At 38.6% G+C, this 19,411-nt stretch overlaps 1 protein-coding gene and 1 long non-coding RNA gene across 2 annotated transcripts in view; one reads left to right on the top strand and one right to left on the bottom strand.

The window, feature by feature from the left end:
- The window catches only part of LOC117807858, a 103,181-nt gene that overhangs the window by 61,836 nt on the left and 21,934 nt on the right, over nucleotides 1-19,411 (bottom strand). The window lies entirely within an intron of this gene.
- Nucleotides 16,520-19,162, top strand: hmx1 (H6 family homeobox 1). The gene is made up of 3 exons (XM_034677267.1): nucleotides 16,520-17,402; nucleotides 17,988-18,170; nucleotides 18,597-19,162. Exons 1-3 carry the CDS (start codon nucleotides 17,171-17,173, stop codon nucleotides 19,019-19,021), a joined length of 840 nt encoding a protein of 279 aa, XP_034533158.1. The 5' UTR covers nucleotides 16,520-17,170; the 3' UTR covers nucleotides 19,022-19,162.

Here is a 19,411-nt window from a genome sequence, read left to right as displayed (position 1 = left end):
TCTGGCCATGCCACCCGCACACTGATTTTAAAAATCCTGTTAATAAGAAAGCCCAGGAACACTAATTTGCATTATTATGGAAATGTTCTATCCTCACAAAAGATAGTACTATGCATTTATTTACCTTTTTTTTTCTACGTTACTCTCTTTGCATGAGAATCCAACAGGCAATAATCTCCTCTAAGCCCCTCTGAAAGACTAATTTGATTTGATAGGCTGCAGAGTGAGTGTGCATGCGAAGAAGCCCTCTGTCTCTCTGTAATGAATTAAGCTGTACATTATACACGGGGGCCCAGACACAGCTTTAGCCTCAGATGTGCACTCGTCGGGTCTCCAGTCATCCATGTCTAATTACAACAGACTGGTGCATGTCTTCATTTTCAGTCCAGGCAGGTGTTAAGTCCACTGAGCAAAGTGCCGGTCCGCTCAATAACCAGAGTGCTCTATCTGTCTTATTTTGTAGATTTCAGTGACAGCTCTGGACCTCAGACTCTGGCTCTTAACCTGATGCTGTAATGGTGCTGCGGAATTTTGTTTAATCTCATAGGTTAGCGTTGACATGAAAGGGAATACTCTGACCTCAAGAGATGAGGGATTTAAAAACTGCTTTGAACAAGTCTCTAATCTACAGATGTTGTTTTAGATGTTAATAACATGTCTGGGTTGTACAATGAGAAAATACGGTCATCTTTGCTGTAGCTTACTTTGACCCACACTATCATGCAAAACCCAAGCAGGAACCACAGCTGTTGGAAAATGAAGCCAATGTAGCAGTGCAAAAATAATGCAGTTCCTTGAGTGTCCACTAGAGGCTGGATCCCAAGGCAAAGGACTTCCCAATTAAGCTCATACTAAAACGTCTGCTTTTCCAGCAAAATTAAACACGTCTACAGCCTGGTATAAAAAATGGTAGGTCGCTTTGGTTTATTTTTTCATTTGATTACACTGAGTCTAAGAGTTTTCAGAATTAGAGGCGTGGCTTATTTGAAGTTTTTCAGGTGGCTAGGCTAGGCAATGGCCTCAACACTTCCAATTTGATGCTTTCTAGATTAGCTGAAAAATAGTTTGAGTCATTTCAAATATGGTGACTGCCATCGTTGGACACATTTAATCAGAAACCAATGGGTGACGTCATTGAGATTACATCCACGTTTTATACAGTTTATGGTTAGACTGCTGCCTGTATCTATCAATCAATCAATCCATCAATCAATCTTTATTTGTATAGCGCCAAATAACAACAAATGTTATTTCAAGACGCTTTTACAAACAGAGCAGGTCAAGACCATACTCTATGTTATATTATTAACAAAAACTCAACACCAGGATATGATCCAGTCCCCTCTTACAGACAGAACTCAGTCTGATCTCATCTTAATCCACCATGAGCATTGCACCTCGCAGTATTTAGCAAGTAACAGCGGCAAGGACAAGCTTCCTTTTAACAGGCAGAAACCTTGAGCAGAACCAGACTCATGTTAGACTGCTTCGATCGAGTTTGGGTTGGAAAGAGGGATAGAGGAAAATAAGAGAGTGAGATGAAAGTGATGAGGCGAATAGTAGTAGTAGTAGTTGTTGCCCCGCTGGAGTCTGGAACGTTCTCAGCATTAGGACGTCTACACCAGCGACTCATGTTGGCCTCTGGTGGCCGTATTAAAAAAGGCAGGACTAGAGTAGGCAGCCAGGGGACTTGGTGAACAGAGTAGTGAGGGGTCCATAAGGAGGCTCTGGAGGATGGATGCCTCAAAGATGCTCGCCAAGGGGATTGGTGTTTTTGTCCTGTTTCTGTAAACCACAGGTTAAATGAGTTCTGAATTGTTACTTTGTGAAGTAACCTTGTGAATTTGGATCTGAAGAATTATCTTTTCCAAAACCTACATGACGAGTTGTAGCATTAAAATAACATAATTGCTATGCTTGTCAGTTGTTCTCTCCATCACTAAAAAATGCTGCTTTGAGAGTCATAAACACACAAACTGGATTGCCAAGTTGCCAAATACTCCAAAATAGATGTTAATATTTCAGTCTCGCTGAGTGCATTTGGTATTTTTTCGTGGAAACAGTTTTTGTCAGTGTGAAGGGAAGATTCTGTTTATTGGGATGATTGAGTGTAACACTGAAAGCTTCATAAAGCTGGTTAGAAAATGCTGACGCTTTTGCATGTTGTTAGTTGGTGAATAATACACACAAAAAAATTAACCTAAAAATAACTCATAAAGTGGAGCTCATAATTAAGGGAGTAACTGCTTAGATTGCATTACACATTTTCTAGTGTTGATGCTATTGTTCCCACAGAGCTTGAGAATGTGCCTTGAAGGGCCAGTTTTCTGCGTGCTCAATTATAGTTTTACCTCACAATGAAGTGCTTTACATAATCTGTTCACATAATCTGTCATAACCTAGAGCCAAGGTGGTCAACACAATACAAAATAGACACTTTCTCTGTTTAAAGTGAAATACCCTCTAAGGATGTTATATTGTTATACCCTGGCCCCAGTAAGCAGTCCTGTACCGGCGTCGGCAGATCTACAATCAGTTACAGGAACAGAAATAGTCAAACATCCCTGAGGAGCAATCTCGGCACAGTTCAGATAGATGAAGTCTTTGAATATGACTAGATGCACCTAAAGAGCCATTGCTACGACTAAATCAATGTAATGTTCTACATTATCTAAAGACATGCATGTGAGCACCCCTCCTCTCGTATACATCCCAGTCGTCAGGAGGATTGGATGACATTCATTCGGAGACTTTATAATCTCAAGTAACACATGATAATGTCATTTTGCTCTGTACAGAGAAACACTATCCTCTTGATACATGAGGCTTTCCCATTTTCATTCATGTAAATGATCTATTAATGAGCTTCACATTGATTGGCTTTTGGCTGGTGCTGGAGCTTTATGGCCTCTCGGTGTACTGAGATGGACAGAACAAACAGAAGAGATAGTAACCGTGCTGTGCTGTGAATACTAACTGTGCCCACTGTGGGGTACAGGATGATTTCAACTTGATGTCTCACACTGTGCACTTCACTCAAGGTGATATCAAATGATGAGGCGGAATATAAAGTTACATTAAAAAGAATAATTGTTTTACATTTTTAATATTGTTGAGGCTAAATGCTGAATTTATTTCATATTTTGAGAGGAATTAATCTTGACATAATACTTTAAATTTAACTTTATTGTAGTAACAGTTTACTGATTAATCCTATATTAAAGCTAGGGTTGGTAGTCACGGAAAACTAGCATGAGTTTGAATGTAGCATTTCCTCAGGGCTCCGTCTGACCACTCCCCCTCCCCTCGGAGCTCCTCCAAAACGACGCCCCCGTGAACATATGATCCTGACTGATTCAAAACCGGTCCTTACCAAAACATTATCATAGTGAAAATTAAAAACACAAACAAACATGGCTGCTGTTAGTACTCACAACTGAGAGCCCCCGTGGTGAGAGCTTTTTAGACTCTGATCCGGTCTACAGTCCTGAGCAAAGTACCTCATCGGGTCAGAGGGGACAGGCCCGAGGCTGAGCGAGAGGGGCAGTAAATAGAGGCAGGAGACAGGGAGTGCACGCTGGAGAAATGTATGCGCAGGAGACGGGCAGAACGGCAGGACAGGATTTGATTTGTTTAAAAAATTGGACCCTAAAGGCGGTGATTGGTTGGTGTTTTCCCAGGTTTACTCCGGCTGTAGATCGCGGCTCTTTCTCGCTCTTTTTTAAGAACACATTATGTATTGATTACCATCGGGACATAAAAATCATTTTAACCAGTATAACAAAAAGTGTATCTAAATCTGACTACCAACCCCAGCTTTAAGTAATACATAGAGTTCAAATGTCTAGAATACAGAAAAATGGCTGCAATGTTCATTTGGTGAATGTGGCCCTGTTATACAAAAGCATAGCTGAAACTTGAATAATGTTCTCACATGGTGCACATTCATCCCTTAAATTGTCAAAGCACAGAGGCCTTGGGGTTAGTTAGGGACTCTCCAGGTATTGTCTCCATAATAAGGTGATATTTGTGGATGGATTCACTCTCCCTACAATACAAAGAAGGAAGAAAGTATGGCCGGAGTTTAGGTGTCTATAAGGGATAAGCACCAAATATTTGGAGAGGCCCCTAAAATGGTTACTCCGGCCCTGTTGCTCAGAAGGTAAGAGGACAAACTGCTTAGTATAAGTCCTAATTTGTGTCACAAGTAAGCGGCTTGAATACAAATTCTACAGACATTTTAAGAGACACTGTTTTCGGTTACCTATGATGATTATCTCCAGGTTTTCTGACAGATCAGGGTTGAATGTATTTTAGTTTGAAGACATATATCCTGAACCTCTTGCATTTTCTGGTAGGAACACTCAATTCTATTGTCAGGGATTAAAATAAGACATGGGAAGAATTTGCAGTTGACTAAAGTATAACACTGCCATCTAGTGACAGAGGAATATATGACAACTGTGAGACCTGCATTATCCAGGAGATGGTGTTGTCCTCAGACCTCTGCCATTTACTATAAGCTGTTTTGGACTTTTGAATGCTGGATTTTGATTTTCTGAACAATATTCAAAAATATAGCGTTTTTAAAAAGAAGGAATACAAAGAACCAAAATAGTGGTTTTAATTAAATGTCCTCAGTTTCACTCAAACTTTGACAAAACAATCATATATTTTGCTTTTAAAGTAGCCAGAATGGAAAAATTCAGATTCAGGTTTTAATAAATATGAAAACAAAAGCTAAATAATATGGTTGTTAAATAGGTGTATTTATTTTACACAACCACTGTCAGCACTAAATGGAACTAATACTCTTTTCTCTCAATGCCCTTTAGATATGCACACAGTGAGCGTTGCTTTGCTGCCCTCTGCTGGCTGACTGAAGTAAAACAGTTGTACAACTAATTTGTATAATGAACAAACTTTCTCTTTTGATAAGTATTATGACTTACTTTTTTGGATCAATGATTTTCATCTGCATTCACATGTATTTGGCATAAGTCAAGCTGAACTTTTAAACCACTCAGAGCTCAAACTGTGTCTTATCTTCACCACAACAAGTGATATAAACCAGAGAAGCATTCATCACGAAACAGGCATCAGATCAAAGTGCCTGTTTCTATTTTTCCAAACTGAACTTAAACAGCACATTATGAGAAAACGAGCATTAAAAACAGCTCCAGGCTCGACAGTGACCTCTAGTACTGACTCCCTCAGAAACAATCTGGCATCAGCTCGTTTCTTTCATGTCAAACCATCGAAATAATTAGCACAAGTACTGGTTGTAGTGGCGGAGCTTTTACTCTGTAGGGGTGTGTTTGCCATTTCAGAAAATAGTATTACCTTAAAGTTATTTAATACAAGACTATTGCAAAAGTTTATAAAAAGTTAACATTTAATTCTGCTTTATTTCAAATGAAGTGTTTAACTTCTACTAAAATTGCCCCCCATTTTTTGAAACACTAATTTTGAATCAAGGATAAAAATCTGAAAAAACATCCTACAACTCATCGTTAAAGCACCCCAGATTCAATGACTCAGTTTTACAATTTGTAGGCCTTACACAAACATGGGAGAGAAAAATGTGAGTATAATGGGTAATAGAATCAAATATCACCTCACGTCCGAAGCAGCATGTGCGGAGTTATGATGTCTAATTCGATTAATTAACATTGATCGATGTTTCTTTCTTTCCTCAGATCAAGGAAAGTGTTTCACAAAGTAGCTACGCCGAATGAAAGGTGCGTTATCCAAAATTACTTCATGCATTTAGTCGAATTTTTTTAGTTTTTAGGTTTTGGCCTCATGGGAATTTTAATGTAGAAAGTTGTGATGTTGTTCTTTCCGGTGTGACTCGTATTAAAAGGAATTTGTGATAAACAAATATGCGGGATGAGGTCGTCTACATTAAAGGCACACGAAAAAATGTTCAAAAAAATGTCATCAGAAGGAAGGCCTTGTAGTTGCATGCCTATATCAGTGAGTATTGTTTGAACATATGAACATGTTTTTTTAAATCGAAACTCTACTGTCTTAAGAAACTGAAATGTTAAACTGTAATAGACCTATATATATTTATTCAAAAACTAATACCTACGCTCGACTACGTTTCCGCCAAATATACCTTTGTAAGTAGCTGAACTGACTTTTAAATATAAAGTTAAGGAAAAGCAGTATTTACTCCAGCTTTTCAAGCACAAATAATTTACTACTCCGTTTTTTTAATGCAGTGATTTCCAGTGAAGTGAGATTTCCACTTCTACAAAGAGTTTACTTTGAGTATCTGAATGTTAACTTCCTTTACATCTATTTCATCCACTTATGCCTGACAGCAAGACTTAAAAACATGTAGAGCTAGATTTTAAAAACAAAGCGTAAACTTAAAACATCATATGCACATAATGGGCTATGTACTGTAGGTCTATAATGTGGATTTATTTACAGTAGGTCACATGAAAATGCTGCTAACGGGTTACGACGTCAATACAAATAATTAAGTAGTAGGCTATAATATCAACACTCGTTTCAAGTACTTTTTTTTAACCTTTATTCTTTTGGAACTTTGAAAAATGTACAAAACCAAATTACTGCTCTTGTTAGTAAACAAAGTAAGCGGTAACCTAAATTATGTTGTACCACTAATGGATATGCTTCTGATCAAGTTAAGGCTTCATTTTAAGGACTTTTTAAAAAATTGATTATTTTAATTTTTGTATGCTATGTATAGAAAATATTGCTATACATAGGAATACATAAGTGTTTGAGTAGCTTACTATTTATTTGAGTGAGGGTTATTTAACGCTAATAACGCCTATAGGGGACCAACACGAAAGTGTCTATTATTTCTATATAACGAAATATTCTTAAAGAAACTACTCCACGTGCAATAATGCGCCTTTTAAATAAGCTCGTTTTTCATTACCTCAAGATTTTCTAGCTTATTTTTGGATTAAACAATGTCTTTAATCAACCAAAACTATAGGCCTATACGTATTTAGCCTATAGAAAGGATTTTTGTAATGTCTAAATGTTCCATTTATTCAAACGTGTAAATTTAAAACTAGCCTATAATTAGGATCTTTGAGGACTTCACAATAAAATATATAAAGATGTGATTATAAAATAAATCCGCGTCACCTCGTCGGGTCGGAGTGGGGCTCGCGGGTCACTCGGCAGCATTAAGAGTAAAGCGGAGGACTTGCGTGACAAGAGGAGTGAAAACACGAGTTTGTGTGGAAATCTGTCCTGCAGGCAAACATGAAAGTGGACTCTTTCATCTTTGCTCACCCTGCCCCTTTGCATGTATGTTTAATCATATGAGATGGCCCTCAGACTCCGCGGAGACTTAAAATAGGGCGAGCCCCCATTTTAATGATGGAGCAGAAGACGACAGATGAAACATTTTTAAAGGGAACAAATACAAAAGTGGATTTTCTTAACCTTTAGGATCAGTTTTATTGATTTCAGAAAGTTGATTTTCTCTGGTTTCGTTGCTCATTTTTGCAACTTAATAACAAATAACAGCATCTCCAACCATGGTGATCAGAAAAATGAGGCCCTGATAAGTGTAATTTAGCAAACATAGATGGAGGAGGAGGAGGAGGACGTCCACAGGCTGGCCTCCTCTAATAGCCCGTGTACTCCCAGCCCTCCTTCAGGGCCATGATTTATTGAAAAATATGGACCCTGTGTATAAGCTAATATGACAGAAGTGCTTTGACCTCGGGGGGCAGTGCACTCTCTCCTCCACAGTCAGCTGCTACCTAGAGTGTGTGTGCTCTGCTCCTTTCTCACGCGATTCCTCTATTTGAGTGAGACTAAATGTCCATCTTCCTTTTGGTTTTTAACAGATTTATTTAATCATTTAAAGGAGCAATCTTAACCTGGGGTCACGGGGGTCAGATAGAGTGTGCTCAGGAGGACAGGCCAGGGCTATTTTTACTGTCTGCAGCATTTAAAGTTTGTGAATTCATCACAAGTTTTCCTACATTTCAACATATTCCCACGGCAGCCAATTATCCTCAAACCTCAAGCTCACGTGGGAAGCTCAACGACTACTGCTAAATTCCAGATTTACAAATCAAACTATCATATGTACGGTGGCCCTGAAGTGCAAATCACAATGTTTTCTATTTTCTGCCGTTGTGTTTTCTGATTTGCCGTAGTGTTTTCTGAATTGCGGTTGTGTTTTCTGATTTATAGAAGTGTTTTCTGAATTGCCGTTGTGTTTTCTGATTTATAGAAGTGTTTTCTGATTTGCCGTTGTGTTTTCTGATTTACCGTTGTGTTTTCTGATTTATAGAAGTGTTTTCTGAATTGCGGTTGTGTTTTCTGATTAACCGTAGTGTTTTCTGATTTGCCGTTGTGTTTTCTGAATTGCGGTTGTGTTTTCTGATTTGCCGTTGTGTTTTCTGATTAACCGTAGTGTTTTCTGATTTGTAGAAGTGTTTTCTGAATTGCCATTGTTATTTACGCGTTGGACAGGAACTAAATATAAAACAGTGAAAATACAGCCTGAATTATAGGCTTAAACTGGAGATGTGATCACTTATTGCTGCCAATAGTCAATTCTACCGTTAAAGCTAGCATTAGCTATGATCCTTTCTTAATGAAAAATTTCACCATCAGAAGTTAGCCAATGTAAGCTAGCTAACATTCACTGTTAGTTGTAAGCTAACACCGTTTCACACTTTTCCCATCCTTCTGTATAACACTTTGAAAATAATATGTAAGCTAGGAAGTGCTAACATTAGTCGCCGTCTATTGTTTAATCTGATTTGAAGTATCTAACAAAGTTGTATAATCTCATTGTTCTTGAATTAATCAAGAACTGAAACATTTAAGTTTTTGAAAACTGGTGCATATTTTAAGGTTCAGCTGCATATTTGAGGACTAACTGGCTACAAGTAGCTAAGTCACATCAGATGTAAACATTCACCTGATTACAAGCTAACATTAGAGAGAGCTAGCTAACATTGCCATAGCTGCAATTCCACACCTTTCGTTGTGTAATGTGTAACACTAACAAACTGTTACATTAGCTAGGATGCAGCTAAGAATATTACCTGTTGTTTGATGGCAGCTAGACATTTAGCATGTAATTCAACTTTAAAAAATTCGACTAGTTGACATAATATCACTGATCCTTAATCGATCGGATTGATAAAGAAAAAAGGAAGAAAAAAATAGATAGCCTATATATATATATATCCCCTGTAACCATCAAATGTACTAACATCTTTTATCCTTGGTGTCAATTTGACCCCTCTGATCTGACTCATTCATATGTTATCAAAATGTATGACACAGGACACACCATTGAATGTCTTTAGAGACATGGTGGCTGGAAATATTATATCTCAATATAAATGTTGGCGGTTTGAGCCCAGCTCCTGCAGTCACATGCAGAAGTGTCCTTGGTTATAGTGACCTCAATATCATCCAAAACAACCAAAACAAATGTGTGTAAAATGTTGATATTTCTTATTTTATATACAACTAAAACAGCCTGGGGTCAAACTGACCCCAAGGAACACCGGTGCGAATTTTTTTTTTTTTTTTTACAGGAAATTGGAACATGAACATTTTAATTGTATGTTTTCCCAGTTGTCCCCATTAAATTAGGAAAAGTTATGAAATATGAAGCCAAAAAACATTAAACGTTAAACATTGAATGGGGTCCAATTGACTCCAAAGATAATAGGAGGGATATATAAAAGTCGGGCTATATTTCAGATTGAATAGTATATTTTAAACTTTTCATAAATTATTAGCTACAGACAGCTAATGTTAGCATCCAAAGAAAATCTTTGCAGATATTACTTTAAGCAAGATAACATTACCATCAGTCACATTGTTACTTAATTCCTCTTTGTAATGTGTTATGCTTAAGTATTAAGAGATACAATTAGCGTTTGCTAATATTCACTGTTGTCCATTATAGCACTAGATAATCATATTTCTATTTTGAATTGTCAATTTTTCAGAAAGCAATGTAATGAAAGCGATGTATCTTTTATCCTACATGCTGACCTTAAATGCTGTAGTCTGACATTTATAAGCATTTGAGCTTCCAACCCCGAGCGTGCCATTAGAGTGAAATGACTGCCGTGTTAATTTGGTGAATTATCATTTAGCTGAATCTCAAGAATCAAGTGCTTTGTTAACACTTGACCCCACAGTTCCTGGCACAGCTTAAGACATTAGTGGTCTGACGGGGAGGCTGATGAGTTCTCATTGATCTGATCTCCGATAAGCTGTGGTATTTGTGCAGGGGCCTGTGATCCATCAGAAGTGCCTCCTTCTTTCCCAGCCCAGAGGGATGAGGCATGTTTCCTGTGGAGGTATATTGTACCTGCACTTATCTCATGTGATTAACCCTGATTACTTTAATGTGCGTGGGAAAAGAGCCAGTTATTGTTGGGTCTATATGCACTTTTCTAAAATATGACATCTTATTTTCATCATTACAAGATGGGTAAAAGGGTGTTTTTAAAGTTTTTGAAGAAGGACATGTCTTCTTGCTCCAGCTTTCAAAATAAAAAAAGACCTTTTGGGCTTTCAAAGGGGGGAAAAATGTCTTTCTCACACAAAAGAAGGGTTAGAGGTTGTGTAGCCTTAGTCCATAATGTGGTTAAAATATCAAGCCTGCATCTCCTTTGTGCTGAACTGACAAGCTGGCTCTAACAGGGGTTAATTTGCCGTTCAAGGGTTAAACAAACGGGCATTAGTAGTTTATTCCAGCTCAGGCACTAAAGCTTTTTGCTTTCGAGGCTTTGGAGATAAAAATTCAAACCAAAAACAACAAGGTTATTATTTTTGCTAACAGGCTTTTGTGCCAGGCAGCGGGAGGCTTTTGCAATAAACCAAACAGCTCCCAGAAGGCCTTTTGGTTTTGCCCCCAATGAGCGCGCGGGGCTCTGGGTGCAGTAAGGTGAGGGCTAATAGGGATTAGGCAGGAGAAGTATGTGTCAGTTTCGATGCTTGTAATCTGGAGTGTTCCTTTTTGGAGTTTGTGAGCAGGTATAAAACGCAGATTAAGAAGCATTTCTGATAAGTGACAGCGGGAGCCTGGAGGTCTGTTTTCACGCAGGGTTCGACGCTGACCTATTTGACTCGAACTGCCAGCAGAACAGCACGTTTCAAATCTCAGCTGATGGGAATTAATTTGGCTTCTTGAATGAGAAAAATTAAGGGGTTTGTGGTGATTTGAAACGAAAACAGAGACGGGGAGTAGAGGTTGCAGGGGAGCTTTAAATCAGACAGATTGGTCAAAAGCTCCGCGCTCGATGTGGCATAAAGGGGCCTTCTGGTTGACTGCCTCTGTTCAGGCCAACCTAAGATGTCTGGACCTCCCTGACCTCATATACACTATTGCATTGTGGGCCACGGCTTTAACCTCAACAGCTTGCATCGCTGCAGAGGCCCATTATAGAGGCAGTAATGATGTGGAGGATTCCCCTAGCAGACTACTATTATTAATACAGAGATTCCCATCCTGCAGTAAGACAAACATACACACTGGTAATGATACTGGATTAGAATCCCATCTGGATTACGTTCACAATGGTTTTGTTATGGATGAGCTGTCGTCAGGGAATCAGAGTAATCAGCAGGGTGGAAGGGGAGCAGATTTTCTGTCATGCATGTTTTCTCTGCAGGGTAAAAGGCTATATGATCAGATTCAATGTTACTTTTGATCCACGAGTTGAAAATAGAAACTAACATGTGCAGCTTTAAGGCCCTTTTCCTTGATATTTCTTCATGCAATATGTCCTACTTTAAACTAACACTTATCCTCATTTCAGCTAAAAATATTGTACTTTTGACTCAATTGCTACTTTGCCGATTTTGGCACTACCCTCGTAATCATCTGGTAAAATAATAAATAGGCTGCATTCAAAGCAGCAACAATGTTAAAAGCTGCTTAAAACATCAGTAATGCCATTGTTCTAATTTCATACACAATAATGCCTTTATTTTAAAACTGTGCATTTGTGATTTTTTATTTTTTTGCAAAACTACCACAAAGAACTTAGAAATTAGCATTTTAAGTGTCTTTTTGTAATTTAACTTAAGGCTCTACTTTCTTCCTCAACGACTACAAATAAGACCTAAAGTGTTAACAGTATGTTGAAGTGTAGTAATCTCACTTTTAAAAATTAATGAAGTAATTCACTGGATGCCAGTAAACTTTCTGCACAACAAACACAAGAAAAGCATAATATCTTCGTCCTGTAAGTGGCAGAGAGTGTTAAAGTAAAGTTTTTCACATCATATCTACCTGATTAGATCCACTCTCGCTTTCATTCACTCAAAGACCGTGAACTTTCCCTGTTCAGTGCTCCACAATGAGACCAGACAGGAGAGGAAGTGTTATCTCGCTGTGGCATGAGGTCACTTCTAGCTCGCTTCAAACTGACACAAAAACATGTCCGTCCAAATTACTGTTGGGCGACCATTATAGGGGGGAAAAAACAGCAGAAAGCAACATTTCTCGTCATTTTGCATCTTTTTTAATCGTCAGACACCTCAAACTTTTCAAGCAGACTCATGCAGGCGTCTTTAACACAAGGCCCAGCATAGCAAAATAGTTTCAGGGAGGTCATTTAAAAGCTATTAACAAAATTATGCGTGTGACTTCATAAACTGCTTACTGAATTATGTGTATTCTGACATTATATGCTTCAGCTCCATATACGTCCACTCGAGCTAGATAGAAAGGTCTGGGATGGAATTACTAAGATATAACCACACATTAACTCCAACACTTTCACTGTAAATAAAACAAACCAAAAAACAACTTGCAAAAATGTACTAAACTGCCTCAAAGATCAATGAAATGACCAAATATCGCATCAGTTTTAAACTTTTTCCCAGCCACATCTACACACTGAAAACAAAAGGAGCCAACATGGCTGAAAACACATACAGTATAGAGAGTCTCTGGGTGGTGCAAACAGACGCTGCTTCATTGTAAAGGACCTCAAAACTAATTTTCTCCATCAGTTTCTTCCTGTACTGCTTTTCCAACATTTACAAACAGCTGGATGATAAAGTAAGAAAAGCTTCATCCATGAGGTATCTGTAATTCTGCTCTTTCCTCCATGCTTTCTTCTTTGGAGGGGGCGGGGCTTTGAATGAAAATGTGACGTCACGTATTTCCATGCACCAATCAGGGTTCAGAAATATTTGAAACAGGATATGATGACGGTTGGAGAGTAGTTTGGTTACTGCACACAACCAGTCTTGATGAGGGACATTACCTGATAATGAAGTGATTAACAGTCAACGAATACCTGAAGATCAACACATTGATTTTGTAGTTATAAAGATAATCAATGCATCAGTGTTATTTTTTTAGTGTGCCAAATTCAAACAAACACCATCTCATTGCTATTGAAATGCAGAGCAGGTCTGGACTAGACTCAAAATTGTCAGACAGTGAGAAAAGACTTCATTTTGACAGGCAGAAAACTAGAGCAGGACTAGACTCATCTGTAGCAGCCTTCTGTCAGGGCCAGATTAAATTATCCACTTCATTGAAAAAAGTTTGATATTAAGAGGTTTTAAATCGCTTTTAATTTTGAATGATGGCAAGAGAAAAAAAACTTCCCTTCAACAGGCAGCAAAATCAAGCAGGACCAGACTCATTTGGGAATAGGGGTCTACCACGATTAGTTAAAAACAACCATTTAATTGAGACTGCTTGAAATATTGAATCATCCTGATTGTAAAGTTTTTTTTAAACTACTGTAAAATGTACTGTAAATTTCATATGAAAGGAGACCTAACAAGCAGAACCAGACTTATCTGAGTACAGCCATCTGCCATCTCAACTTCAAAATTTGTTTTTTAATATGTACTATGTTTTGCCAATATTTTATTTCTGCTTTATGCTAGTTTTCATCGCTGTAAAGCACTTTGAATTGCATTTGGTTAGTATTAAAGGTGCAATAAATAAAGCTTGATTAATCGAGGAGCTGGTTATAATATCCAGTTTATTGAGAGAATTTTGAAGTCGCAAGGGACCTAAACCAAGATGTTTGGAACATAAACATTGTGGTTTAATATTTTTTTTTAAGTAGGAATGACTTAAGACAAAAAGAAACAAGACAAAACTTTCTGTTTAACAGGCAGAGACATTGAGCAGGATCAGACTAATTCAGGACAGCTGTCTGCTTGGACCTGACAATACTTTTTTTGCAAGAAAACTTTGAATATCAAGGAGTCCTACACCATGGAGTTTGCAAACAACTTTAAATAACATTTCTATTTATTTTAAAGGATACATGACTTGTCAAATGAACGCAATGAAAAACCTTTCTTAGAGAGGCAGAAGCCTCAAGCAGGACCAGACCATACATTTTATTGAGACAATTTTAAATATTAAGAGGTCCTTAACATCAAGTTTGGAAACTACTGTCATAAATATTGCTTGTAATTTTAAATCTGTATGTTTATAATCTCAAAGCAAGTGCCTTCAAAACAAAAACGTTTTTATATATTCACTCTATTATTTATCTTACTGCTATTTTTAATGTTGAGCACAATTGTTCTATTCGACAAGTGCAAAAAACTAAGAACCCAAACATCAGATTAGGATGAAATGACTTCCACATGTAAAATACTGCTTTCTCAACTTGACTAATGAATTTTAAATGTAAAGTAAATTCCACATTGCTATTATAGAGCAGTGCAAATGCAAAATAATACGTTCATTTACTTCTGCATGACTTGGGGTTTATATCCAATCCTATTGTAATTTGTGAATTCATGTACAAATGTCTGTGGAGGTGTTAACCCACAGCCACAGAGTATTAGGTTGATAGGCTATTACTTCCAAAGAGGCTTTAACAAAGTCAATTTAGTGACACAATGGGAACAATTGTGAGCAATTCTCTTGAGAAAACAAACGCTTGTTGTTCTCTGCCTTTCTTAACTGACGGCTGGTCAGCTGTGCAGATTAAATCCCCTCAATTTCCTTTTTTAGGAGTCTTAAACTTACATTTCTGCCAGTATTATGTTATTTCTGTGTAAAGACAGAGAAAAAGAGTTGGCTTGAGTGAGGTTGATCAATATGTAGCCTGAAAACCTGGAATGTTCTGAGTATTTCTTCAAGGCTGCTTACACATGAAAGTAAGCTGTTCATAGTGTTTCAATCCTATTACAAGTCCAAATGCTGTGCTGTTTAACTCCACTGTTCACAGCTTCAGAGCTGACTAAATATTTTCCACCTTCAGCGTTAATTAACTCACACTAAGCTACAACAGACCATCTACGGCCATTTAAGGCTGCATGAGGCTCTTTCAGGAGAAAAAAATAAATGTGTTCTTCATGGCTAAGCTACACTTGAGTGTTCATATCAGGCTTTAGGAAGATTTCTTAACCACGCTGAAATGCCACCGTCTCAGCAGCTTAACTAGTGTGAAAGTGAGACAGGGTTTGGAGGCCTGCTGCAGGGATAATTATCAAGTTTCATACTATAGAGGGAGAATGATGTTATGAGTGATAGGGCCAGTGGGGATGTTGTTGTCAATGTGGAAATGTGTGTTTGCAAACAGTGCAGAGCACGCTTTACTTGGTGAATTAAGATTGTGTTAGTTAAAATGTGCATGGTGCTCCTCATAACAACACACTTTTGTCATTGTAGACTCACAAAAAAAAAATCTGTTTGATGACTCTTAAGGCTGAGAGCACCACATAAATTAATAAAATACCAAACATTAAAGCCAACATTTTAAAACAGGAGATCTTCAAGTTAATAATGTATGTTTATAAAATCTGGATATTGTATGAGCAAAAAGAAAGTGTTAAAAATATATATAATAATGACTTTGTAAAACTTTATCATGGGAAAAACAGGTCTGACAGGCCGGCCTACAATTGTTCACTTTTTAAAAACATTTTTAACATTACTTTTTAACATTCTCTATAAAATCAGTTTTTTTTTTCCCCCAGGTGATATTTTACCAGGCAACTAATTGTAAACATTTGAGGATTAACAAGATGTAGACATTAGATAACACGCAGATGTAAAGACTTTGTAATGATACGAATTTCAAAATAAAAACGAAAGTGAAACAAGTTTTCAATTTTTTTAATTGTAATTTAATTTAATTAATTAATGTAAAGTTACGGTTTGTAGCATCGGTTGTAGTAGGATTCTAAGAAAAATATTTACATCTTCTGACGCTAACGACGCGTGTTTGGCCTAAATGTTAAAAACTCTGGTTTTCAAATAATATCACTGTCGATTAGCCATTAGTGTCTAATGTTAAAAAAACAACAACTTGATTTTCATTCATGCCTTACATTTTTTTTGTCCCCAGTTACTGTCTCAGTAAGAGAGATGTGTAAGTTATGCATTAAATATTTGAGCCTCCTTTACACCACTTTGGTCTGGGTAAAATCAGTGATGCGGATGTAATGAGAGACTTATCTGTTTTTCTTTTCTTGCTTTTTGGTTCTTTATTTAGTTTTTCTAATGTTTTTGATTGGTTGGTTATTTTCATACCGACCTAAAAGCAGTTTTTTTCTAACTGAAATGTCAAACTATAGTGGGAGGACGCTTAATGTCTGAAAAACATTGAAGTGTTGATTTCAAGTGTTATCAATAAATGCACGTGCAGTTAGTTATTGGAAAAAGAACATCACAGTATGAGAGCTAGAATTCGTAGTGTTAATATGTAGGTGACTCCAGGTTTACAGTGTGCATGGTTAATCCACAGCGTGCATGGACAAATGTAACCAATAGGCGGTACTGTGCCATTCTGCATGAAGCTCGTCCATCTCCAGCCTGAGGACAGCTCCGTGTCTCCGCTCCGCTCTGCTCCCTGCTTGACCTAAATACAGCGTCTCTGCTCCCTCCAGGCACACTATCACACAGCCAGCGAGAGAGACTCTGGATAACGAGCCTGTCTCCTGTGTTTTTTTTTTTTTTCTTTTTTTTCCCCGGAGTTACTCCCTTCAAGACGAGCATTTCTGTCTGGATCTCGCGCAGTTGCGGCTCGAGCTCTCTTCAGCTCTCATGGATCGCGTCGGGATGGTTGACGCGGAGCGGCAGACTCTCCTGGTTGGGAACGAGGAACATTCCCGGGAATAATTTCAATAAAATCTTAAGGAAATTGGGATTATTTTATAGAGGAGTGAAGGACAGATAAAAGTAAATATGCTTGACGATAAAGCGCCAAGATCGAGGCTGGGTCCTCCGTCGAGAGGTTCGTCTTTCTACATCGAGAATCTGCTGGGGAATACATTCAGAGGGGCTGCAGCGGAGGAGCGGGTGGAGACGCCGAGCTTCAGAGTGTCACACAGCCCGGTGAGGTGCCCGGGACTGGAAACTGAACGAGTAGAGGACAGAGAAGTGCTAAACTGGAGAGGGGCATCACCGAACTCAAGAAGTGAGTGCAGCTGGAAACATTTCTTCCTCCGTCTTTGTTTGTTCACAAAGCTCGCAGGAATCACACATTACATGAAAGGATGAAATATTTTATCTCATATTGTCTGCAAATTTGATGTTAATCGGCTGACATGCTCTGATCTTGATTACATAGTACACTTCAGGACATTGTGTCACATTCATGTAATGTATGCCCGTGCGTAAAAGCCGAAAATAACCCGAACCAGGCGAAAGTAGCGTAAAGCATTTGTTTTTCACACACAATACTCTGAATGTGGTTATTCAATAGATTTCAAAAGGAGATACGTCACACCGGCTGTTATACTGTCCCTACCTCCGTGCGTAACCACCAAAACTCCCCAATTATCAGCCCGGTTCGAGCCAACAGTGTTTGGCTTCCACACAACAATCTCACTGACGCTCCAAATACGCCCTCAGCGCAGAGATGAAGGTTATTTATAATCTTGGAAAGTGCAAAAAAAATAATAAGTGTGAAAGTGCACATTTTCGTGCAAAAATACGTCAAATTATCTGCTGTTTTCACACAAAGCCTGGTTGGTGTGTGTAAATATTTTATCACTCGTAGGTCCACAGGATGAACACTCAAACCCCGTGCACACGAGCGACCGGGACTCCCCTCCTCCAGCAGGGCGCGCGGAGGAGCATGAGGAGCCAGAGGAGGAGAAGGGGGATGAGAGTTTGACGGATGACAGAGAAGAGGAGGACGTGCGCTCCTCCTGTTTCTCCAGAGAGGACAGCTGTGATACAGGTGAGGCTGACATGCTCCTTCCTAACCTTTTGAAACATGTATAGTCCACTGCGCGCTCTTCAGCCTGCCTCAACACGCATGCGCTCTCCTGTTGATGTAAATAGAAATTGTTTTCCTGTTGTTTGTTTTGCTATGTTTAAGATAATTCAGGTTTTATGTGGTTTAATTATGAGACAGAACCCTTTTTTTCCTGAAAAGTTCAGCCCTATTATGCAGGGGTGTTGCTAAAAGTTTTGGGGTCTGGGGAGCCACCTTTTTTCAGATCGAAAAATTATTCATCAGTAAGTTTCTGTGTTTTTTTCCGAAGATATTTAGTTTCTAAAATAACTGAACTTTATCAAAATGTTATCCACATTACACCCAAAACTTTCAGAGGAATGTTGTCCAGCTTTATTTTGAAAAATATGTCCTACTTCCTCCTCTCAGGTGATCTCAAAATGGCCCGAAAGAAGAAGACCCGCACCGTCTTCAGCCGCAGTCAGGTCTTCCAGCTGGAGTCTACCTTCGACCTGAAGCGCTACCTGAGCAGCTCGGAGCGGGCCGGTCTGGCTGCCACCCTGCAGCTCACTGAGACCCAGGTGAAAATCTGGTTCCAGAATCGCAGGAACAAGTGGAAGCGGCAGATCGCAGCTGACATGGAGGCCAGCAGCGCCATCACTGCTGCTGCTGCTATGCCCTATGCCGCCCAGAGGGTGGTCAGAGTTCCTGTGTTGTATCGCGAGAACATCGCCACCCCTGTGACGTCACCAGTGGTCGGCTTTTCTAGTTCTATCGGCTACCCATTGACTTCCCCCTTTACCCATCCCTTGTCGTTCATATCGCCACAGATGAGCGGACTGGTGGGACTTTAAAGAGGCGGAGTGCACTTGAGACTCTTTTTACACCAATCAATCAATCTATGATGCTGCAGAAATGTTCTTTTAGCTTAGTTTCAGAAACAATAAAGTCAATTCATTGTGTGTTTGGTTCTTTTCAGTCAGATTTAGATTAAAGTGGATCAGTCAACTCGTGGGCCATAATAACCTTTGAGTGGCTGCTTCATGATCCAATAAATACGACCAATTTACCCCCATTAGAAATGATTTTCCCTCTTGGTTCATTTTCATTTGGACATTTTTTCCACTATTTCAGCTGCCCACATTATTATTCTCATATTCAGGACAATTCTCTCCAGGTCAAACATGTTGCAAATATAGTTATATTTTGTGATGCTTTTCACAGAATTTGTATGAATGATGCGC

The sequence above is a fragment of the Notolabrus celidotus genome, chromosome 23 (assembly GCF_009762535.1).
Source record: "Notolabrus celidotus isolate fNotCel1 chromosome 23, fNotCel1.pri, whole genome shotgun sequence".
NCBI classification, from domain to species: Eukaryota; Metazoa; Chordata; class Actinopteri; order Labriformes; family Labridae; genus Notolabrus; species Notolabrus celidotus.
This window is presented reverse-complemented; position numbering and strand designations above follow the sequence as displayed.

Bases quoted from the DNA above. Each gene is read 5' to 3' on its own strand.
- hmx1 (XM_034677267.1), top strand. From the start codon at position 17,171: ATGCTTGACGATAAAGCGCCAAGATCGAGGCTGGGTCCTCCGTCGAGA. The intron at 17,403-17,987 runs GTGAGTGCAGCT...TATCACTCGTAG, and splicing joins GGCATCACCGAACTCAAGAA to GTCCACAGGATGAACACTCA. The intron at 18,171-18,596 runs GTGAGGCTGACA...TCCTCCTCTCAG, and splicing joins AGAGGACAGCTGTGATACAG to GTGATCTCAAAATGGCCCGA.